The sequence below is a fragment of the Patiria miniata genome, unplaced genomic scaffold (genome assembly GCF_015706575.1).
Source record: "Patiria miniata isolate m_02_andy unplaced genomic scaffold, ASM1570657v1 HiC_scaffold_22, whole genome shotgun sequence".
Taxonomy (NCBI): domain Eukaryota; kingdom Metazoa; phylum Echinodermata; class Asteroidea; order Valvatida; family Asterinidae; genus Patiria; species Patiria miniata.
In genome coordinates this window covers 6,719,039-6,744,053 of record NW_024037061.1, presented here as the reverse complement: position 1 = coordinate 6,744,053, position 25,015 = coordinate 6,719,039, and the positions used below count along the sequence as shown (strand labels likewise).

The window sequence follows — 25,015 nt, the reverse complement described above, 5'->3', positions numbered from 1 at the left end:
ATTTTTTAATTTTGTCTATCAGGTTTTTATTACTTATTATTTATTTTTATTTCATTTAAAATTATTTTGTTTACTGTATCAATCTTTCGTTCCGTGTTTTTATGTTGTTGTCTTTTTTGTTTTGTTTTGTCTTGTTTGTTTGTATTTGTTTGTTTCGTCTTGTCTTTGTTGTGTTGTCTGGTCTGGTCTGGTCTGGTCTGGTCTGGTCTGGTCTGGTCTCTTGTCTTGTCTCTTGTCTTGTCTTGTCTTGTCTTGTCTTGTCTTGTCTTGTCTTGTCTTGTCTTGTCTTGTCTTGTCTTGTCTTGTCTTGTCTTGTCTTGTCTTGTCTTGTCTTGTCTTGACTTGTCTTGTTTCTTCGTTTGTTAGGGTTTTGTTGGGGTGTTTGTTGGGGTGTTTTGTTTGTTTTTTTTTTGTTTGTCTGTTTTTCCCCAGTCTTGTTTAATCTGCAGTTGTTAGGTTTTTACGCCAGCTATTCTTGCCTTTGAGAAAACTGTGGTCAGGGTTGTAACTGTTAATCTTTTGAATCTAATTATCTTTTTAAGTATTATTTTTAAGGCGGTCTTATTTTTCTTATTTTTCATTGAATTTTGTACCTATTTTTAAATATATTTTGTAGTTACATGTACCATTCAAGTTAGGATTGACAGGCTTTCGAGTCACAGTGTCTTATTATACTTTTGTCAATCCTGGCCAGCTTGGATTGGATTGTTTTTGTTTAGTTTTGTTTACTTTTGTGGATTGCTTGTTGTACCTTGTAAATTGGCCGAATAAATAATAATAATAATAATAATGACATTGATTAAAAAGTTTACATTGAGTGATGGGGAGACCACAAAATAATTTTCAAAATTTAAGCTCTTTTTATTTTGATTTTACGACGTAAAAAGTACCGATGTCACTTTTCCTAGTTCCGAATCGATTAAAACTGCTTCACGCGAAAAAAAATCACGCGAGAAATGTTTTTTCAGCCAGAAGCAACCGATTCAAGCATATTTTCTGATAAAGTATTATTTCATTTTCCAAAAATAGTTCATTCAAGAGAATTCTATCAAATTTTAAAAAGAGAAAAAAAGTAAATGATTTTGAAACTTTTGTCTGCAGCGCAACGGCTCGAACTCACGCACGGACCGAAAATCTTTGACCCAGCACAGAATACGTCACACAAAATCGCGTGTAGTTGGGTCGTAAGTGCACGCTATCCGGAACTAGGCAAAAACATACGGTCATTTGTTGGCGAATTAAAAAAAATTACAGACTTTACAACTTATTTTGATTCAACAAGCATTCGATGGAAGAGTTTATAAGACTGTAGTGCATGAACAAAATATTCGAAATCACACGGTACAAGTGATATACCGAGGACAAAATTTATCGTCGATTCGCAGCTCCCGCGATTTTCTACTAACCGTCCAAACATGTCGAAGTGCGAGTCGGAAATCTGGCCAAAATTCCTCTTCTAAGGATTTTATCGGAAAAATCTTTGTAGTAGCTTACATTTTCCTTTTTTAAAAATGCACATCGTCCGAAAAAAAATTATTGGAGACTTATCCAAAAGAGGTAGGTTTTTATTTGAAGCTATCCGGATTCCGGAACTAGCAAAAATCCGGAACTAGGAAAACTCACTCAAAAGGTCTATTTCAACTGAGTCTAAATAACCTGATGGCTTTGTAACACCATAATGCCTATCAAGTATTTAAAAGAAATATAAAAGCGCTAATTTATCCCATGGGTCCAAAAAAAATAAAAGGATTGATGGTTCCAATTCATAAATTCACTCGATTAAATTGATCAGCAGTTGACATTCCCCTTTTCTAAAATACCGTTGCATCATCAAAAACACTTTTCAACTGTTCCACATACAAGATGTTTACCTTTATCTTCTACATTTTCAGTTTTCAAACTCCTTAATTTAAAGATGCGTGTAGCTACATTTTTGGTACCATTTTGCAGAGGCTTATCATAAACACCGCCCGACAGTGCAGGGGCCGGTTGAGAGTTCAAAATTATTTAAAAGAAGAAAACATGAAATAGCCTAATAATTAATTGGCTTGACTTTTGTTTGTCTTTGCACATCGTTTTTAATATCTAATTAAAACAAAGGCAGCAAATAGACTGTTAGTCATCAGACAAAAAGTAAATAAGGAATATAAATATAATATCCCAACCTTTTAATAATTATGAGTAGACTATGGTCTACCGCACTTGAAGACCTTGGTTGATTGCATCACCTGCGTCTTGGCTATACAATTATGCTGGGTTTTCACGAGGCAGCGAAGCCTTTAAGCTCAAAAATTTTGAGAGATCCACACAAATTTAATATTTTATTTCATAAAGCAAGCCATCAAAAAGCATACAACGCTGCCTCGTGTGAAAAAAAGGGCCAAGTAAATTTATTTTTACGTATTCATAAAAATTCAAGGTTGCACACACGTTTTCTACAATGTGTCAAATTGTGCGAATTGATTGCAAATGTTTTCAGGCATTCATTGTTGGAATAAATTTGAAAACTGTGACGCGTGAGTTGGACTGTCGAAAATCGTATAGTCCACATAATTTTTAAAATCCGAATTGATAATTTATTCAAAGGACGAGATATTTTAATTCCAATCTTGCAAGAAGTAAGTATTTTACCATGATAAAAGTGTTCTAGATTATTGGGGTGGGGGTACTGACGAACAGTGCAATGCCAAAGAGAATACAATTGGTTTTTAATTTTTAAAAACTGATGACATAGTCCGCGGTCCGGTACCCGGACTGTAAAGCCACATTCCAGGGTCATATTTTAAAAAAATAATCAATCACAGACGTGCCAAAAATAGCAAGTAATAACTTGCCTTTCACTTGTCGCACCTGTCTCTCCCAATTGGATCAATAAACAAAAATGAATGGCAGCAGTTGCTGACATGCAGCATATTTGCTCTCAAGACTGACCTGTTCTATCTATCACGGCACAAAAATAATTGCAATACAGTGACAAAAATAATAAAGGTCGCTTTTAATTGCAGATTTATTTTCAAAAAACACCTGTGACATAACTACATAATTATGACAGTATATAGCATACTTGTAGCAAATGTGTGCCCATACGTTAATTTATCTTAACGTCTGCACAGACATGTAACATACACGAACGCATGCTTGCCTTGTCAATTCAATTAAATTAATCATATTGTGATTTCAAAGGAACGTTTAACACGATTTACCCATTGGAAATGCCAGGGAATGCATTGGTAATGCTAGGTTCACACATTCCAGATTCATAAGCCGAATCGCCGCGAATAGAAATTCTTGAGTATATCGGGGAATGGTTCTTGGCTGCCTCGGAATGATTCTGTTTGTTCAGTGAAAGATCGTTAAAGATCGATAAGTCTGGGTCATTCTGGATGATTTTTGAGTTATTCGTATTTTATTCTTGACAAAATCGCTACAATTTGGTTTCATACTGCACTAAACCACAATCTTTCGGCTTGGTTCGGTCTGATTCGGTTCCAATTCGTACCTAGTTCTCGATTATTTTTGTCTCATTTTAATTTATTCTTACAAACAGCGAATCGGGGCTAATTTCTCCCGATGCCATCAAGAAGTTTTATTTGGGATACTTCGGGGTATTCGTGGCAATAATTCGGGAACGTATGACCCTAGCATAAGCTTAAACGGACTCGGGATGCACCTCAATAGACATCAGGGGGGCGCTCTTTTCTCCTTCTTTCTTTCTCTCTGTAAATAAAGGTTTTCCCCAGCTACTTTAACACTAATTTTGTATAGGCCTAATGTAAATTCTAAGGATAGATATGTACTATCGTTGCAGAACCTCGTTTGGCTTCTTTGTCAATTCCGATTTTGAAGTTTTGATGCAGGGTATAAATTCTCAAAATGTAGCATTTTTGTTCAGCAAGCGAATGAAATTCAATTTCGTAACATCAACGAGGATCTTCAACTAAATATAGGCCTACCCTGATTGACCAATCGGTCAAAAGATAAACTCTTTTGCACATTTTCTTTTTAATACGTCAAAAAAAACCTCAAACTGTTTTCGATAAAGACAAACATGTGTCAATATCTAGCGGGTCCCCTTTTTAATTGTGAACATATTATTATGGAATGATCTTTATAAAAAAATAACTTTAAAAAGAATTTCCCGTATTAAAACAAAAATACAATGCATACTGTTTGTACACGTATGATCGCACCTGACCATGCAGCTGCGAATCCTTTCTTACTATTATATTTTTTAGTTTTAGTTTTTTTAATTTTTTTTTAAGTCTTCTTATCTATGTTTTACAAAGGGAAACAATTATTGAAAAGTCGTAACTATTATTTGATAATGTTATTTTGGTTCTTGAATAACGTTTGTGTGGATGGTTTTCAGTGTGTCCGCAGAATACTCATGTTATCAATTCATTGTATTGTGTTCCTTATTTCACGGAATCCCGTTATACCTTACAAGCACGCTCGAAAGCGGCTTAAAATGGAAAGAAGCGAACAATTCAACTTGTCTACACTAGTATTCTTGAGACCTTCACTTTGTCATTCAAACCAGTAGAGGGCGCTACACAATTAATGTAAACTTAATTTATAACTTAGTTACAGCTGCATTATCTACGTTGTAAGCTGATATTTGGAAGCAAAACAGTTGTAAGTGGCGAGTCTTTGGTGATGTTAACAACTTTGTTCAGTAATATGGTAGCCATAGTAGTCACAGTGGTGGCCTCACTAGCTTGCACGTTAGTCACACGGTAGCCATGGCGCAATAGCTCTTTGCACATGGCTGCCGGTATAATATTTTCACAAGAAGCAATGTTTGACACCAATGTGTTAGTATGGCGTGTAATTTTAAAGTTTTATCCTGAAAGAGACATAATTTTGTGTTTTTAATATATATATATATGGAGTTAGGTCTTTCTTTAATATAGACTAGATATCTCTTTTTCATGACGTGCGAAGTCAACGTTTAATCCCAATATAAACGATATAGAGATATCTCTATCAATTAGATACATGTGCCTATTTGAAATAGCAGTACCCCCCCCCCCCTATAGCCGCTGACTAATGTTATGATACTTGTCAAATGGGGCCAAAAATAATAAATGGAAAGCTAAAGTTACTAAACATACCCTGTAATTACCTTAGACTGCAAGAGAAAGCGTTGTATATTTCGGGGGGGGGGGGGGAGCCCTTCAGCACGCCTTCTCTCAACCACTAACCCACGCCTTCACGCGCCCCCATCACCCTTTTTTCCCCTGAAAGCTAGATCCGCCCCTGAATAGATAATAGGTCGGGGTTAAATGTTAACATGGGCCATCTAGAAATAGAAACATCACTTTTAAAATAGAGATGTCTTTATTTCAGGATTAAATGTTAATTGCATGTTGTACGCACACAAACAGGCCTCATGCGATCGCGTGTGAAACATGTATTTACCATCACACATCTCAGTACCTCGTTTGTTTGAACGCTGCAAATTGAAAATGTCTTCTGAAGCACACGACGATGCAGTTACAGCAATCTACTACATGTATAGGTTTCCCCGGCCAATTTCGACAAGAAGTCATTCAATTTATGTCCGGCCCATTCAATTAATTGGAAACTGAATGCTTCCTAGCATACGCATTCATCGTCAAAGAAGTCCTTCCATTTCATTATTGTTGCCATTCTTTTGACGAATGAGTTCAATCGAATTCAAATGGTTGAAAGGTTCATTTAATTTCGATGAAGCCAGTAGCAACAGCTTGATTTAGAATTTAATGTTATTGCATGGCAAACATTTTCCACATGTGTGAATTCAATTCCGTAACCGTATGGACATGTGTGCGCTCAGATTCATATTTTTGTTCAGTGTATATGTAATTACATTTTTTTCATGGAGAATTCATACTTTATGGTTCTAAGGGGTTCTACCCGATGTTCCCCTATACTCATGTTCCCCAAAATCCTTAGGGTTAGGGTTAGGGTTAGGGTTAGGGTGGGGAAACATAGGTATTGGAGAACATAGGTATGCACACATTCTAATGATAAACAAGTCTCTCTACAAGCACAAAAGGACTGCCATCTAATTTGAAAAACTAGTCATGAGATAAACATGTAAAAGGATGAATTCCAATTGAGACAAACAAAATCATATGAGCAAGTTTGAAAATGCTTAATACAGGACCAACTTATCATACAAACAAAAAGTTACAATTTTTTAATTTAAATTGAACAATTTAAAGTTGAAATTGATTGCAGCTAACTGACGAAGAAGAAACAAAAGATTTAGATGAGTGTCAATTTGACTGCATCAGTTGCAAATATATGGTACAAATTCAACTTAGGAATGATTCAAATACAATATTGAAATTCCATAAACGGAGTAGAATGACAAAACGAACTAAAAAAATAGCAAGAACGAAATAATGTGTGCACATAAAATTGAATGCAATATCTCAAACGAAACTCTACTGATTTGAATTAATCTACGTGGATGTGAAAGCACAATGAAAATGAAATAATTCTTGTTGAATTTGGCTGGAAAATCCTCTAGTAAATATTAACACGGTTAAAAATTAAATTACATAAATCATGTAAAACGAAACATGAATTACAGAAATATTACGATAAAACTTCACTTCATCTTTTAAAATTACGTTGGAAAATGTACATTTTAGCAAACATATAAACACATGATGCACTACCATTTAAAAGACACTAGTAAACAGTTTTTCTTTCTTTTTTTACGAAGAAATAAGAGAAATAACACCTGAATCAATTTCGCGTGGCTATTTGAAGATAAAAACATTACTCACGCTGCGCGATGTTGCCTTTTATTAATCTTCTTTTTTTTCTACAAAACTAACTTTTGAATGAGATATAGAATGAAAAAAAAAATCGGCCAACACTTATTTATGGAATAATCACTTTACAAATATTGAATTATGTGCGACTCAACAATCCAATTTTTACACGGTAATCTTATTCCCGCCCTTTTCAGAATCCATAATGTTAAGACCGGGAACCATGACACTCGCTGGCCGGATGTGCTTTTGCACAAAAGCAACCCGAAAGGGGAGCTTTTTCGGAGGTTGTAGACGAAAAAAAAAAGACAATTACCGTTTTTGTTTGAATAAATCCTACGATTTAACAATTCGTAAGGAGAGAAAAAATGACTTTGTTGAAGAACATGGACAGTCCCGGTACGTAGCGGTTGCACACTTCATAATCTTCAACATAAACTGAAAATAAAGGGAGATTTTTAAAGGTACATCGAAATAAATAAACAGTATATTAAACTCCCCGTTGGGCGTATGGTATCCTCCTCTGAATACTGATAGACAATACACACTCGGTGATATTATTTCACGATGAAATACTATTCCAAACTATGGATGTTTAGTTTTTAAGTTACTTATCTGTTTGACCATTTTACTAGCTATTTCGGCAACAATAATAGTTTTGTGATGGTCACTTTATTGTCTACATTGCCTCGACCATGCCCCTCAAGACACGGTCATGGTTTGGGTGTGATAATTAATGGTGTTAGAGTTTAAACCCCCCCCCCCCCAAAAAAAAAAAATGATGGAGGAACAAAAGGCCAAGTCACATGAGGCATTTTTCACAGGCAACTTGGAGGCAACCAACTGCACTGGAAGAAAGTACGATTTGTTTTTGCAGGAGTTAATGGAAAAGTTCCTCACATCATTATTAGCAAACTGCAATATCGTTTCCATGGTGTCGGGCATTACGCTCCCAACACTACCTGCTCTCTCACACTGGTATTGGATCATTTCCATGCTCGGTAATCTTGCACACGAATGCAAATTAGGAGTAGTCTGGTGCACGGCTGTGCTTCAAATCAGCGTTTGTTTTTGTATGCGGTATCTGTCTGAGGTAAAAACAGAATCATTTCATCGCGGCGTGAGATCCGAAAACAAGACTTTTCCAAAGTTAATATGTTACAATCTTATCCAACCAATTATGCAGTGTCGCATTACACAATTATTATTTTTAGCAAAATGGAAAAGGGGCATTGTTTTTTAGGTGGCGTATGGACGTAATAATTCACAGCTATAGCTTTAGAATACGTCATACACGTTAGAAATTTAAAAAAAAAACACCAAGTACACAATATAAATCAATTACTTGCTATTTCTGTATCGAATCAGGATACAGGAAAAAAGTTTCAAATCCAGGGGTAACTATTGGAAACCACGTTGAAAATAAAGTAATCCCTTGGGACGAGGTTGTAGCAAACTGTGCATGTCATTTGTCATTTCTTTATAGTAGACTGAGAGGTTACCTTTACAATTGTGCTTGTAAGTTGCCTCGTGTTCTTGGTGGCTATCCTCTTGAGAACTCCTCAAGTCTGATTTGAATTGTGATTTGGCCCGGACACAGATAATCAGAAATACCCAAGGAAGTGTAAGTACAAGTATACGTTGGTGCATGGTTGGTTACAACCGAGGGGTGTGCTTGATGAGATTGGCTAGAGTTCGGATAGGCCTGGGCCGGCCCAACTACAGGGCACATAACATTCAAACTCGTAAGGTGGATGGCTGACTATGTATAATAAACATCAAAATGGTGACTGTAATCGAAGCAACCATTGTCAGTGCAGACACCAGCAGCATGAACCGGTCCAGAACAAGAGCCACCTCTTGCCATTCGCGAATTGGCGGATCACTGTGATTCCCCTCCGCTTGGGCATCCTGTATTCTCTCCACGGCCTTGAGCATTTCTTTACAGCAGCTGTGATGGCAGCATCGCTTCGTGACGTCAGACTCGCAGAAGTTATTCATCGGGATGTCCGATTCGCTGTGCAGGGCCCGATCGCTGTTGCCGTTCTCTGCGCTGCTGTGCCCGATTGCGGACCCCGTCCTATCTACGGAGGACTCCCGGATATTGTTAGATGACGTGCGTGGCCAGGATTCGATGATGGTGGCCGATCTGGTCGGCCCGGACCTCTCAAAGGTATAGAGTGTCTCAGGACCGCGGCTGTAGCATAGAGATGGAGCCAGGATTCTGAAGATGATGTACCGTAGCCAATGGGGTACGGGTCTATGGATGACGCGGTGATGTAGATTGAGAATTAAGACGCTACAGAGGACTGATGTACAGCCGATGACTACCATTGGTGTGAAGAAATAACCTACAAAGAAAGCGATTTCAGATTTTTGATGATGTCATCTTCTAAATTCCCCCTCAAAAAACAAACACAAGCAACTATTCTCATCACATGTAGGCCCAATGGATCCGCGAAGTACAAAACGTTTCTTGACAAAAGGTTATGTTTTGATAATCAAGTCTTTCATCAGCGAGAACCAGTTCAAATAAGTACAGCAATTACAACAGACATACACAAATACTCTTTGGCCGAAAACCTTTAGATTTGAGCACGTGCCCAGTATATGTCTCCTTTGTGGGTTGTGTGTTTCTGAGGTTAAGTGATTAACTTGACGTTTTGGATCACTGTTCCCTTCTCGTCATTAGGACGAAACTATCTTTGTACAGCAAAACCTCAGCACATTTCGCTCAGCAAAGTTTGTCTCACTCTACTTAACATGGATATTGCCTTGCGTGCTTACCAATAATAGGCGTTGCGTCGGAAGAGGGCGGCAGAGACCCACCGATCAACTCCTGGAACAGCAACAGCGCCAGAAGAGTGGTCACACCCAGTGAGATCTTCTCCCCTGAGTCAGGGGGTAAGACGTAGATGGAGAGACTTATGATTGCAAGGAGGACCGCAGGGAGTAGGATGCTGATGATGTAGTGGAGAGGTCGCCGTGCGAGATAGAGAGAGAAGGTGATCATGGGGAATGCATCAGGACAGCACGGGTAGATGACCTCTTCACGTGTTACTAAAACCTGTGGGTACCAATGGAAGGGAAACAAAGCTACACAACTTTGAAGGGTAACAGCGAATATGGCGACCACAAAGAGAAGACAATCAGCCTGTCGTTTCACGATCGCGCGCATTCATATCCGCCCGAATACACCTTTCGTTTCTTTTGCTTCTGTAAGGCTATCCGCGATAAAACTGTTCTCACCGCTTAGTTAGTATACATTGATAGGGTGGGTTCCTTAAAAGACCACATAACGTTTAATGTAGATTTTTTAAACACTTAGACTTAAGATGACAAAGAAGCAGAGAGGCTGCACTGGTAAGCTTCGGTCACCGTATTTGGATGTTTAGGTATTCTAACGCAATCTACATAAGTACCGACACGGAGCATCAGTTTGTAAGTAAAGCCTCGTTTTTGTTGTGATGTTTTGATTAGCCGTGGCGGATTTTCGTGTTGGGATTATGAGAAGCAAGGGATTATGAGAAGCATCTTGTGCATTGCCGTTGGTATCCCATTTCGCTACAATCATGACTTCCTTTTTTTCTTTTTATTTTGTACAGACAACATCTATACCCGAATAGCCATACCTGCGTCAGTTCCCAGACTCCATTGGGTACAAAGTAGGCGCTCAGATTCTGTTCAGTCTCCACATCTTTGAGCAGGTCGATATCCACGATAGTGTAGACCCAGGAAGCGAAGATGAGATCGCACCGCTGAACGTCAAACGGAAAGAGAAGACTGTCGATCTGACACGAGGACTTGAGAATGGCGGGGAAGTTCCAGGACACCATACCGTCTGGCGTGACGATGGTCGGTATGTCCTTGGTCCGCTCAAAGAACTCATCAACGCTGGGGCCCGGGGAGAGACTGGGCAACATTAGAAGGCCTGATGACACGATCTGCGTCGGTCTGGCAACCGACGCAATGCGGGACATATTCACATTGTCCAAATGTTGCTGCTTGCCATTTTGGTTGGCCGAGTTGCGCTTTTTTATTCTCTGTTCCGCGTTTGCGCGGCGTTTTCTAAAACCATTATTTGAAGCGTCGCTGTTTTTTCAAAATGAATTTGAGAAGATTCTGTACTTTTATTTGCTTACTACTTCACTGGTCATGTTATTTCTGACAGGACCTTGGACCGGGTAGCTTTTGTGTCGTGCGTGCAATATAGCTAGTGATGATTAGCTAGTTGCCCAAAGCCATATTTTTACACGATGTCAATAAAACAAAACTAGCCTGCAATTGTTTATGTTTTTCTGTGTTAGCTTTGGTATTGAAACTTTTATTGATACTGCTACCTGTGATGTGTAGTAAAATTGTAAGCGGAACATTCTCTTGGCTTGAATTGGTGTCTCCTTCAGCGCTTATCAGTTGGAGCGTATTGATAAGCTATCATAAAATCCCGCGGGTCAGTTAATGTGAACATGTCCCACGTTTACCGCTGCAGGGAGGTGCATTTCCTATTTCAGATATGTGCACAGGAAAATACCAACAGCCTTCGTCACGACCAAGAACAAAATCCTGTAACACAGCAACAGCATGCAAAGCATGTATACGTAAAAGCCATTTTCTGAAGTCTATCTTCTAAGCTAGTGTTATGCTGCAAGTACGAAGCACAATTGTGCAAAAGCCACGAAGAAAGGTAACACCCACAAAATCTGCACCAGACAAACTATCAACAAAGAAAAGTACAGAATCCTTTTATTAATGTGGAGGACGTGCGCATGCGTGTTACTACCAAGAATTAAACTTGATTGAGTGAATGACTTCATAGTCCATTTCAAGTTGACTGGACAAATATCATGAAAAAAATCTATGAAATAATGATAATGAATGATAAACTCATGTGCCATTACTGATTCCATGTGGCGTGTTGTTTGGTATGATTCTCAAAACAAAAACAAAACACCAGTAATTAACTGCACGATGTTACCACTTAGAGCCAACAGTACACATGAAATTCAATCAAGTGCTATCTGAAAACTAGGTTCATCACAAATTACTCCATCATGTGCCTGCACTTTTATGGAGCCACGGAGAATCACTTAAAAATGAACTTCGCAAATGGTGCTACAATCGTCGTCAAATCTCAGACCGAAATTCTTTTAAAACTTAGTACGTCACAATTTCTACCCAAGATGAAGTTGAAACTCATCTAATACGTACAAATGTCACCTTATATGCTTTTGTTTCTCAGAGTCCCAGCCTTCAAGGCCCACTTGGAATATTTTCCCCATTTGGGGGGCACTTTCCAGTCTGCTCCTAACCCATTTTGTTCACACAAACATGTTTGCTGTTTGAACCCTTATGATAAAAAGGTTAGTAAGAATAAAAACAAAACCTGCAGAAACACAATGCCATAGGCCGTAACTTCTTTTCCTTGTGTGTTCACACGATGAAGACAAAACGAAAAACACCAAATCATTAGTTCAGTGAGTACATACAGCCCGAATCAGAATCAAATCGTACGGAACAGAGCAATCATGTCCATACCCGTTATTCCTGGCCGCACTATGCACAAAACGAACAAAATGACCACAATAAGCGGGGGTTAAGGAGAGGGTTAAGGTAGGCTATGACGTCATGAGTTAGGTAGCATGGAAGCAAGACAAGAAAGAGAATGTACTCTTACTTGGTATACATGGTGATATCAGGCGTCCAGATGTCTCTGATGGAGATGTATAATTTCTCGACACCAGGGTAATCGGATGTATTCCAGGCTAGGAAGGCGTCATGCCACTTCTAAAAAAATCAACGTTTTAAAACAGGTCTTGAAATCACATCTTCACTTCCACTCTTATGTTCATACATTAATGGTATATGAATTGGTATCTAATAGCAGTATTGATATATTATGCACTACCGCGAGAGGTTGCACGTCTGCAGGTGTTCAGAAAGTATCTTTTGTAACAAACGATAAATTCTTATTTTGCTAGGTTGTGCTGATGCCGCCTTTTGTCTGGAAATAAAGTTGTTTAGAAAGAAGTATGAAATACAAAATATGTAATTATAAATACCTCCGCCAAGGAGGTTAAATTTTCATCGGATTTGGTTAGTTTGTTTGTTGGGTTGTCTGTTAACAAGATAACTCAACAAGTTGTGAACGGATTTGCATTACAATTTTCTCGGGGGGGGGGGGGTCCTTGGTACAAATAGATCAGATTTTGGAAATGATCCGGATCTGGGTCACGATTGTTTATTTAACGATTCTCCTCCATATGCAAGTATTTCTTTTAGATATACTGATAATATGGCGGGGAATTGTTTAGCCTTGGCGGAGGTTTGCGCTCTCTGAGTGCTTTCTAGTTATCGCAGAGCGTTAGCTGCCGCCAACAGAAGAAAAAGAAAATTGCGCTTTACTGTGAGATACAAGATGCCTTTTTTGCAGATTTTGGGTGATTTGTCTTTCGTTCATAAACTCTTTAGAGGCCACGGTCTTTAAAGAGCTTATGAGCGAAAGACAAGCCCTTACTTGGCGCGAAAGCCAACGCGAACGAGAATTTGTGACGCCACGTCAATACGGCAAATATTCATGCTGCGAATTCGCAAAAAGCTGTCAAAAAATGACGGCGGCCTGACGTTCCGATCTTAACAAGATGTGCTTCTTCTTAACAAGATATTCTTCTTTTGCCTCTGTAGAAGATCTTCTTAAGATCTTAAGATCGGAAGATCGGGCTGCCTTAATTTGTTCAATCCGGTCACAAAGCAGTTTGCAGCATGTGTATCCAATTTCAAGTTGAATATATTTCAACTCCGGCAGATTTTCGCTTCGAATTTGCATTCGGGTCAAATATGAACTGGCCTACGCAGAAGCAATTCATTATCGTGATAATAAGCGTTTGACATCCGCATCGAGACACATTCATCACACGGCACAGAAGCTAACGGGTATCGGTTAACGGGTTAACGGGTATCGGCACTTCCCTGGATCACAACATCTTTTAAAGAAGTTGTGACATGCTGAAAGTTGTTTTGTTTTTATATATTTTTTTTATTGTAGAGTAGACCCATATATATCTTTATGACAAAGTCCCATTCTTTTGAAATGTGCGTTTATATGTTTATAAAACTGAAATTCATCGAGTAATTTGTTGGTCGGCGAGCGCATAATTGAAATCAACAGTCGTTGGGTTCTTCGTAAAATCAGAAAAATCACGACGTGATAAACAGGACTCGTTTATACTACGCTGCATCGGGAGTCCTGTTTATTACGTCATGATTTACTTTGTTTTGTTTGCTGCCCCCAACGACGACTTTTACACAAATTGCACGTTCGGCTCGAAACAGGACCTGAAAAACAGCTCTCTAAAGTACCTTCTGTACTCATTTCATGACAGACACAATAGTCGTTTTTATTTCAGCACACCTTAGGCTACATATACCCAAAAAATGACGGAAATGTCTTCGAGCATTCCACAACCTCTTTAAAACCAGTTTCTTGCATGTTAGCTGTGAAAATTCCACACCCTAAGTGACAAACTGCACTTTTTTAAACTGCAATTTCAAATCAGCACATGCAGCATGAATTGCTCTTGCGTACAGCCTAGCAATAAAGGATATGATAAGGACAGGTCTCCAATGTCATATTTGAATGGCTTAACACGACGTGCCCCGGGTTGGCTACGTATTCGAATTTGTATTGTATGGAACTGTTTCATGCGTTTGGGTCAACGTTGATAGAACTTGGTGATAATTTAAGACCGCCATTTTGAAAGTAAAAGCTGTACCCTCCTGTGCAACTTCAAAGAGCCTCGGATACAAAAACCGCACACAGTTACACGTTAGTATTTGTGATCATGGACCTTTTGACATGATGAAAGAAATGTGGAAAGAAACTTCACTTTCTAAAGAGCGAAAAATATTTAAGAACTTTACCAGCCTCATCAGCCCACTGATTTGAACGAACTGCTCCCGCTCATTCTGAAAGAAAAGAAGATATGAAATAGCAATTTGACCAACTGTAGGATATTATATCTTAGCCAAATTACAATTGAATCTATAGCATATAACTACAGAGTTTCAGGCTGAAATTTAATTGGTTAATATTTTTGAAGGTGAAATGTCTGAACTACTATTTACTATCTGTAGGAAGGGCCAAACACTTTCACGCACAGTTCAGCAAAGGGTCAATAAGAGATCAAATCTACAATGTGGCTGGTCAACAAGCAAACATACTGCGATGTGATTGACCAATCAAATTGCAATCCTTACCAGTTCAATGATCTGTGTGACGAAGATTCGTATTGCGACTTTGGTTGGTTGGCTCTCGTTGTAGATAGGTCGCACTGTGATTGGTCCATAGTTCTCAGTCAGTGACGCAAGCAGACGCGAGGCGGGCGGCTTTTCCAATAAGGCACCTACATGACAAAAACGGAAATTTCAGAATGTCAGAAAACACACAGAAACAATAAAAGACATTTGATTTTTTTTGGAACAATAATGTTCATAAATCATGCTAGATATTACATGGATAGGCAAAACCCAGCCAAAGTTGTAAACAACAAATTATAGAGTAAAACAAGCCATATTATTCAGATAAAACAGTTTGCCAGTAAACTTTAATAATTTTATTGGGCATCATGTGAGCCTTGCACTGTTCAAGAACCTTGTTTTGATTATCATCGTAAATTTGACAAGTGAACCCCGGTATGACCTGAAGGAATACGTGAAAAACTTCACACAAAACATTCAAACAAACACACATAAAACAGATTTACATTGGGGAAAATCCCCTAAACCCAGTAAGGATAAAGTTACGGATTTGATTTTCAAAAGAGACTTCAAACCCATTACTTATAATGCCATTGTCCAGTGGTTACGGTGTTTGAATCATGTGCGATAGAATATGGGTTCGAACCCTGACAGGCGGTTTGTGCCCTTGGGCAAGACACTTAACTTCAATTGTACCTGTGAGGGTCGAGGACCGATTGTGCGATGATGTCGGCTGCCTTGTGGTCTCGTGGCCTGATAAATGGGGAATAATTGTACAGATGGAAAGCGCTGATTTTCAGTTGCACCCAGCTGACCCTGAATGGCTAGTCAAATTTAACTGGTTTCTAGTCAATTCTGGCTACTGTTTTGTGTGTGTGGTTTTTTTTTAGAGTGTACAAGCATTACTATATTTTCTATTATTATATATGCCTACGTTATAATTATTATTATGATTTATGGGACGATCATCTGAACGCTAATTGCGAAACCTAATTTGATGAAATTGAGGCCGAACTGACGACTTCCATTCCCTTTGGATGATATGAATTTATGGGATCTTCGCCAGCAAAAACAAGGTTTATTGCCGTTTCTTAGAATGATCATATCCGACATCAGGTCAGTTTCACTTGTTCCTCTGGGATTTTAGACAGGATGATGCACAAATCCATCATCCTGCCACAATAATAGAAAGAGTCAGATCACAAGGGAATCCAGTCACACGGCGCGGTAGAATGCACTCAACAGATGACTATTCAAACTCCCACTTGGAAATTGGCTTTGATATAAAGGATCAAAACAGGACATCTGATAAAGAACACACATAATCCTTGTTCTGTTAAAAATCAAGATATCACAACCTTTTCCTCTAAAACGGGTTTATTGATTCTCCCCAGCCTAAACATTAAACATCAACTTGTTAAAACTGTAAGGACAAATAATGGTTAATAGCGGTATAGTTTAATAGCAATTGGCAGACCCAGGAAACGTCTTGAAATGTGAGAATTCTTAACATTTTAGTTCTGTGAAATAAAGTTCAAAGGTTCACGTGCGTGTCACTTTTACATAATTGTAAGGTATACGTCTGGGCGATACAAAGGGATCTATTCCAAGTACTTTGTGGTGTAATTCCTATCAATAAATTTGAGCTTTTGAGGCGATGTAAGCTGCCAAGCCTGTGCTGTTAGAATGATCTCACTAAGCCTCAGTACAACCACATCACTGGACTGATAATTTGCGCTTCCCACCCACGCACATTAGCGTCCATGAATTATTCCAACCAGCACTTCATATCAATTGCCCGGCGAGGTGATACAGTCTGAAACATTTAGTGTGCACTTGTTGAAGTTTGCATTCTCGCTGACGTAAAATGCTAATTTGACGCTTGGTTGAGTTCTCAAAGAATGTCAAGGTGATTTCAAAATAATATTGATAAAAGGTTGGTTAGGCCAAAAAAAAAAAGTCTCCGGTTTCTGGTATGCGCGCGCGTCGCCGTAGCCATGCGCGTCGGCAAAATGAAAAAGTTTTTTTTTTTCAATAAAAGATGATGTCCCAAAACCGCCAAACTCACTGGTTTGACTGGAATCCTGCTGCAGCACGATTTTAACGTGTTTTTAGATTGGAGTATGATCGAGAATAAGCTTTATGTGGACTTTCTGGACTCCCGTACATTTTGCACTAAGTTTAGTCGGGCACCATTTGCAGTCATCAGCCGACATATGAAGCGCAAAAAAATCAGGTAAAAAAAAAAAAGCCGCGTCGCCGCACCACTTTTTGGGCAAGCTCCATACCAGAAACCGGAGACTTTTTTGTTGGCCTTAGCCTTTCCCTATACTTTTCTTATGCTCATCTGTTGTACAAATTCACACATTTCACGCCAAAATAATTTGGCACCAAGTCTGAATGATTCTCTGAAAAGAATTGGCTTTAAGATTTTTTTCTTTTGAGAATCAAGGTGTTTTGACTCAATATAATCCTATAGCCTATTGTTAAAGACTAATCTCGGTTATTTCTATCAGGTTCGAAAAAAAAAGTTGCCATAAGGCAAAAAAAAGTCTCCGGTTTCTGGTATGCGCGCACGTCGCCGTAGCCATGCGAGTTTTTTTTTCAATGAAAGATGATGTCTCAAAACCGCCAAACTCACTGGTTTGACTGGAATCCTGCTGCTGCACAATTTTAACGTGTTTTTAGATTGAGTTATGGTCGAGAATAAGCTTCATGTGTCCCCTTTGGACTCCCATATATTGCACTAAGTTTAGTCGGGCACCATTTGCAGTCATCAGCCGACATTTGAAGCAAACAAATCAGGTAAAAAAAAAAAGCCGCGTCGCCGCACCACTTTTTGGGCAAGCTCCATACCAGAAACCGGAGACTTTTTTGGGGGGCCTAAATGATCAACTTACTAGTATTATGGGATAACCGTTCGATAATTTGTATTCGAGTGGAAGGTAACGACGTGAATGAAAACTATACACGTATATTGAGAACAGACGACTCTTCAAGCTGGAGAATTAGGCAGAATTAGAAGACAATGATCTGAATTCATTGAACCTTGACAGGATTTTGTTTTACAAAAATCGAACTCTCAGGTTCAAAAGCAACAGAAGACAATAGTTTATGAATGACATGTCAGCACTAGCTTAAGCCGCATCCCAATTTTAATTCTATTGATCTATTTTGTTTGAGGGTATCGATTTTGAAGCTCCATTATCTTTCTTAGAATGGCTAATTAAAACGCAGCACATATGCGGCATTTGGTTATGGAATGCTACATTCACTCATCGCAACATAGTGATTCAACAGCCTTGTTGCGTTGTTTGTATGCGCACTGTCAGACTTAATCACCTTCTAATGCCTCAGTAACTGCAGTCGTGTCTTCTTCACGGTTTAACAGAACCCAGTCAAGGCATTAATTAAAACAACTGAAGACCTCATTGTTGATATTATCTTGTTAGATGAACCGGTGTAAATTTAATTAAATTGATAAACCATATGCAAAGTAATGTAAGCAATATCCTTGCTGACATACCTATACGCGACACAGTAACTAACAATACATGAACGGCGGCAGTTTGGTCCGTGTACATACCGTCCAATCAGTTACCGTTTGAAAATTGTCAAAAGAAAAATGAAAAACGAACCCTTTACCGTTTACCCTATTACAATCTTGGTACAGAAACAGAAAAAGGACATCGTTTACCAGTTTCCGTTTATGCGTCTAAAAAACGAAAACAGAAAATAAAAGTGTTTTACCTTTTACCATTTTTGAAATTGTAAACAGAAAAATGAAAAAGCAAACCCTTTTCCAATTTTTGGTTGGGAATTTTTGAACGGAAAAATGAAAAAGCAAACCCTTTTCCAATTTTTGGTTGGGAATTTTTGAACAGAAAAATGAAAAAGCAAACCCTTTTCCAATTTTTGTTTTGGAATTTTTGAACGGAAAAATGAAAAAGCAAACCCTTTTCCAATTTTTGGTTGGGAATTTTTGAACGGAAAAATGAAAAAGCAAACCCTTAACCAGTTTTTGTTTTTGAATTTTTGAAAAGAAAAAAGAAAAGCCAACCCTTAACTAATTTCCGTTTTTGAATTTTTGAAAAGAAAAAAGAAAAAGGAACCCCTTTACCAGTTTTTGTTTTAAAATTTTTAAACCAAAGAGAGGAAAAACAAACCCTTTACCCTTTTTCGCTTTTGAATTTGTGGAAAGAAAAAAGGAAAAGGGAACCCTTTACAAGTCACCGTTTTTGATTTTTTCAAAAGAAAAAGAAAAAAGCAAACCCTTTACCTGTATTTGTTTTGAAATTTTTGAACCAAAAAAGAAAAAGCAAACCCTTTACCCGTTTTTGCTTGTGAAATTTTGAAAAGAAAAAACAAAAAGAAAACCATTTACCAGTTACCATTTTTTTGATTTTAAAAAGAAGAAAGAAGAAGCAAACCCTTTACCAGTTACTGTTTTTTTAATTAAAAAAAAGGAAAAGCAAACCCTGTACTGTACACCGTTTTGGAGTCTGTGTTCAGAAAAAGGGACAACGCATCGAGTTACAGCATTCCGCTTTTGATGCGTATAAAACAAAATCACGGCTTAAATTGGAATATCGGAAAATTAGCAAAACTCTTGTCTGAACTCTTGTCTGATATATTACGAGAAATGATTTGATAAAAGCTCTTATTGCCAACATTAAATCTGGGGCACTGAAGACAAAGACAAATTTGTATTAATTTCAAGATTTTAAATGGGGAGCGCCGGGGGGGGGGGGGGGAGCATTTGTTGCAGGACATTATATTCTTTTACATTTCGTTCGGAAAAGAAAAATCGAAGTTTTGAAAAAGCACGTATATAATTATACGAACAATAACCTTTCAAATTCCCATAACTATACAATCATGCGTTGCATGTTCGTCAAGCTTAAGAGCTTCTCCATAGATGATAATACCCAAACGCTTTGCATCAAAGCAACAATACCTTTTCATTGAAAACAACTCTAACGACATCATTAATCATCCGTCTTTGTGCCGCTTTATGTGTGGAAAGGAAATAGACGAGCAGACGTTTTGCATGTTTTATGAACATCAACAAAGAGACACAACCATTAATTGCCTCTCCACGCTGCATTTTGATATCATTTTCAGACTCGGAGTCGGGTATTAGTTTCCAGCAATGCTATTCAATAATTTAGATATATCAAGTCAGTTTGATTGTTAATGTTTAACGTGAAGTGAATTACTTTTCAACGGGATAAATAGGAGAAAACAAGGCAGAAGCTTGGGGAGTAATTTAAAATAAGATGAAAATAAAAAAACACAAATTAACTTCGACCCAGATCAAATCAATACCCTACAGTTTATCTCTTGTTCCTCTGCCAGTTTATTGTTCATATAAGAACGGGTGGGGAAAACCTCAAATGCACCGACGAACAAGAAAGAATCCACGACAGTGCTTCAAAAACGGGATATCCATGCAGAACGAGATTTTTGCATGTCGTCATCTCCACATCGTAAGTCGACTTGGCAAGATAATTTATCTCGACAAGTTGTCATCTCGACTTCAGGAAGTCGACTTAGCGAGATATTTCATCTGGGCAAGTCGTCATCTCGACTTCTGAAAGTCGACTTGACGAGATAATACATCTGGACAAGTCGTCATGTCTACTTATGGAAGTCGACTTTGAGAGATAATGCATCTGGACAAGTCGTCAAGTCGACTTCGGTAAGTCGACTTAGCGATACAATTATGTGATTAAGTCGCCTTACTCTCGGCGATATGTCAACATGACGTGATAAATTATCCGAGTAAATATAGAAGTGGATGGCACTCATGGAGCGCCGTACTAAAGAGAGCAATTACAGCAAGTACAGTAAACAAGTGTACGGCGCTCCATGAGTGCCATCCACTTATTTATATACTGAGATAATTTATCACGCCATGTTGACAAATAGCGGAGAGCAAGGCGACTTAATCACATAAATTATCTCGTCAAGTCGACTTCCCGAAGTCGAGATGACGACTTGTCAAGATAAATTATCTAGCCAAGTCGACTTCCAGAAGTCGATATGACGACTTGTCAAGATGAATCATCTAGCCAAGTCGACATTCAAATTTCGATATGACGACTTGTCAAGATGAATTATCCGGCCAAGTCGACTTCCAGAAGTCGAGATGACGACTTGCCGGGATAAATCATCTCGCCAAGTGGACTTAACGAATTCTAGATGACGACTTGTCGAGATGAATGTTCTCGCTAAATCGACTTCCTCCATTAAGATGTCGGCTTGTCCAGACAAATCATGTCGCCAAGTCAACTTCCCGAAGTTGACACGACAACTTGTGAAAAAGTGATATCTCGCCAAGTTGACTCACGGAAATCGAGATGACAACTTGCCGAGATGAATTCTTTTGAGTTTCACCTCGAAAACTAAATTTGCTTTTCAGTTGATCTTTTCCTAGCAATATAAAACGTATTCACTTTTGGATGAGACATCGGTTTCAACATCACTGTGACGTTATTCTGATGTCATCAAGTATGAATTTACAAGCGATTTTAGATCCCAAATCGACCTATATCGTTAATGCTGAGAAAATCCCTCGGGAAGAATGAAATACATTTTCTCAAACATTAATGCAACTTCCCAAGAACCTTAACAGTGTCCCCATTATTAAGTTAAAGATACATTCCTCCTCGACGATAGAAACCGAACAAAAATAAGACGTTGAAAAGAGAGTAATTATTTTGTTTACTTGGTATTAACAGTAACTGGCGTGACTAGGGTTAAACCTAATTCAATGGGGCACTGAAGGCATAATGACAGTTCATTTAAAGATTTTAATTGAGGAGCGCCGGAGGGGGGGGGGGGCACGGACATTCGTTGGGGGCCAGGGGTGCCCCCGTACCCCCCCCCCCCCCATTACGCCACTGACGGTGTGTGATACCTTCTTCTTCTTTTTTTAAGAACGGAAGACCAGACGTAAAAAAAGGCCTTGAAAATGAAATATATATGTCAACATGTTTATTCCATACTTTTTTAATATCCTTCATTTATCACCATGAGGTTCAAACGGTGGCCATATTTTACAGAATAACCGGGCTAACTCGACAAGATTATATTTTTATCGCATCTGCCTGCAGGGGAGTTGCGCAAAAGGAACGTTTTTCCTTTGGAATTTTGTTGTCAGTCTCTCTTTTTGGAAAAGCCGAATATATTGGCTAATTGGACATGATGCAAACCGTCATGCGAGTAATCGGTTCGAAGCAGCGGTTACTGATGACGCTACCGTGTATACAACCATGCATGCGCTGCTCAGCCGATACCGATTCACAAGGCTTTATATCGGCTTCTCCATACAGGGTAAGTTAAAAAGAAAATGATCAAATTTGAAAATATTTTAAAATATTTGGCTTGCTCCATTTCAGTATAAAAAAATAACACACATAGGGATAAAGTACATCTTATTGACTTTTAACTGTGAACATTTCACGTAAATTTGCATACTGTATTCCCAGTTATGTCTATTTCAATAAAAAGATCACAAAAGTCGGCTGTCCACCACTGATCATTTACAATTCTACTATATAACTGATTATCTCACCTCAATGAATGAACGAGAACTTGCAATGGAAAACATGTGTTATATCGCCACCCATATTTCAGAAAGAAAGAGTTGACTTATTCCTCATATTCAAACCACAAAATCTGACAGTAAAAATAATGGTCTTGATTTCAATGATTAAAATCTCATTTGAATGTTGTGTAATCTGTAATTCTCACTAAGCTGAATTATAGCTTCCAATGCATGGCACTCCATGGACAGCTATAAAAATGGTTTCTTTAAACACGCATACAATTTATTTGTTACAGGACATTATATTCCTTTAAACTTTGTTCGGAAAAGAACATTTGACCTTTCAAATTTCAAAAACTATACAATCACGCGCTGCCTGTTCGTCAAGCTTTGTTTTTAACAGCGTCTCCGTTGGTAATCAAAGCAACAATACCTTTTCATTGAAAACAACTCAAATGACATCATTAATCATCCTTCTATGTACCTCTTCAGGTGTGGACAGGAAATAGACGAGCAGACGTTTTGCATATTTTATGAACATCAACAAAAGAGACACAACCATTAATTGCCTCTCCACGCTGCATTTTGATATCAGAAAACAAACCCTTAACCAGTTTTTGTTTTTGAATTTTTGAAAAGAAAAAAGAAAAGCCAACCCTTTACTAATTTCCGTTTTTGAATTTTTGAAAAGAAAAAAGAAAAAGGAACCCCTTTACCAGTTTTTGTTTTAAAATTTTCCAATGTTTGGTTTGGAATTTTTGGACAGAAAAATGAAAAAGCAAACCCTTTTACAATGTTTGGTTTGGAATTTTTGGACGGAAAAATGAAAAAGCAAACCCTTTTCCAATTTTTGGTTTGGGATTTTTAAACGGAAGAATGAAAAAGCAAACCCTTTTCCAATGTTTGGTTTGGAAATTCTGGACAGAAAAATGAAAAAGCAAACCCTTTTCCAATTTTTGGTTTTGGATTTTTGAACCAAAAGAGGAAAAGCAAACCCTTTACCCTTTTTTGCTTTTGAATTTGTGGAAAGAAAAAAGAAAAAGGAAACCCTTTACCAGTCAACGTTTTTGAATTTTTCAAAAGAAAAAGGAGAAAGCAAACCCTTTACCCGTATTTGTTTTGAAATTTTTGAATCAAAAAAAGGAAAAGCAAACCCTTTGTCAGTTTTTGCTTTTGAATTTTTGAAAAGAAAAAAGGAAAAGAAAGCCCTTTACCAGTTACCGTTTTTGATTTTTTTAAAAGAAAAAAGAAGAAGCAAACCCTTTACCAGTTACCGTTTTTAAATTTTAAAAAGAAAAAAAGGAAAAGCAAACCCTGTACTGTACACCGTTTTGGAGTCTGTGTTCAGAAAAAGAGACAACGCATCGAGTTACAGCATTCCGCTTTTGATGGTATAAAACAAAATCATCAATTGTTTTCCTTTGTATACAGTTAACAATATGTAAATAAACGCAGCACACTCATATCTGTTAAATTTTGTTTCACTGAAACAAAAACAACTAAAAACTAAGACAACATTTTCTTTGCCAAAACAAAAACGAAAAAAGGGTAACCGGAAAAGGAAAAACGAAACCTGTTACCTAAGCCCAACGAAACCCGAGTGCGGCCGAGTTCGTCAGAAAGTGTCTCACGGCTGTTTCCTGTGAAAAAAAAACCTGTCCACGGGGCATGGTGGGAACTGATGCGCGACCATGGATTATGACGGGCATGCACATGTTTACTGTACTTGCTGTAATTGCTCTCTTTAGGCCCCTACTTTGTCTTATTATAGCCACTTTTGTGCTGTTTTTGTGTGTGTGAAGAATATTGTTTGGAATTGACAACTTTGTTTGTGCAGAGGGACTAAATGCCTTTCTTTAAGAGAGGAAAACATGAGATTAGCCGTATTTTTCAGGTACGTATTTGTTTTAGGCCTACTTGTAGTTTTTTCAGTAAAATTTTAAACAGCGCAGCTGCAACGTTATATGGCTTTGGCCTTAAGTGAGCAGTCTGCTGTATGGGAGGGGGATGGCGATGATGCCGGGATGAGGGCGTGTGACGTAACCCCCACCCGTAGAAGAATTAAGTTCTGTACCTTTTTCTTAACATCTGTATTTTTTTGCCAACTTTAAGCAAAGCTTGTTTTAATTATCATCTCTTTCTTCTATTTTATTAATTAAAACAAGAAGGACAGTCTATAATATATATATTTTTTATATAACAAAGCAGTACTACACCGAGCCCAGGCCTAGGCCCTAGTACTAAAATTATGAACAATAATCTCTGCTATGGAGCCTCAATATTATTTTCGAATATGTTTCCTACACTTGATTTTGATTTGGTTTTGTAGAAAAAAACTACAACAAATGATTTAATAGTTTTTATGTAGAGTCTGTTGGAATCGGCAAACCAAATAAAAATGTATGCATTTTTTTTAGACTGTGAGTGAAATGTATTCGCT

The 25,015-nt window shown here is 38.0% G+C and overlaps 1 protein-coding gene across 2 annotated transcripts in view; it reads right to left on the bottom strand.

Annotated features, from left to right (window-relative positions):
* Window positions 1–2,983: 2,983 nt before the first annotated feature.
* Window positions 2,984–25,015, bottom strand: part of LOC119730478 (neuronal acetylcholine receptor subunit alpha-10-like) — a 40,987-nt gene continuing 18,955 nt past the window's right edge. Inside the window, exons 3-8 of one of the 2 annotated variants that reach the window (XM_038203408.1) lie at window positions 15,024–15,169; window positions 14,688–14,732; window positions 12,445–12,554; window positions 10,403–10,682; window positions 9,558–9,837; window positions 2,984–9,121 (exon numbers count right to left, since the gene is read on the bottom strand). In XM_038203408.1, the coding sequence (XP_038059336.1) occupies window positions 8,508–9,121; window positions 9,558–9,837; window positions 10,403–10,682; window positions 12,445–12,554; window positions 14,688–14,732; window positions 15,024–15,169 (1,475 nt within the window). In that variant the 3' untranslated portion in view covers window positions 2,984–8,507. The remainder of the gene's footprint in view (window positions 9,122–9,557; window positions 9,838–10,402; window positions 10,683–12,444; window positions 12,555–14,687; window positions 14,733–15,023; window positions 15,170–25,015) is intronic. The other variant, XM_038203409.1, reaches the window with a different exon arrangement.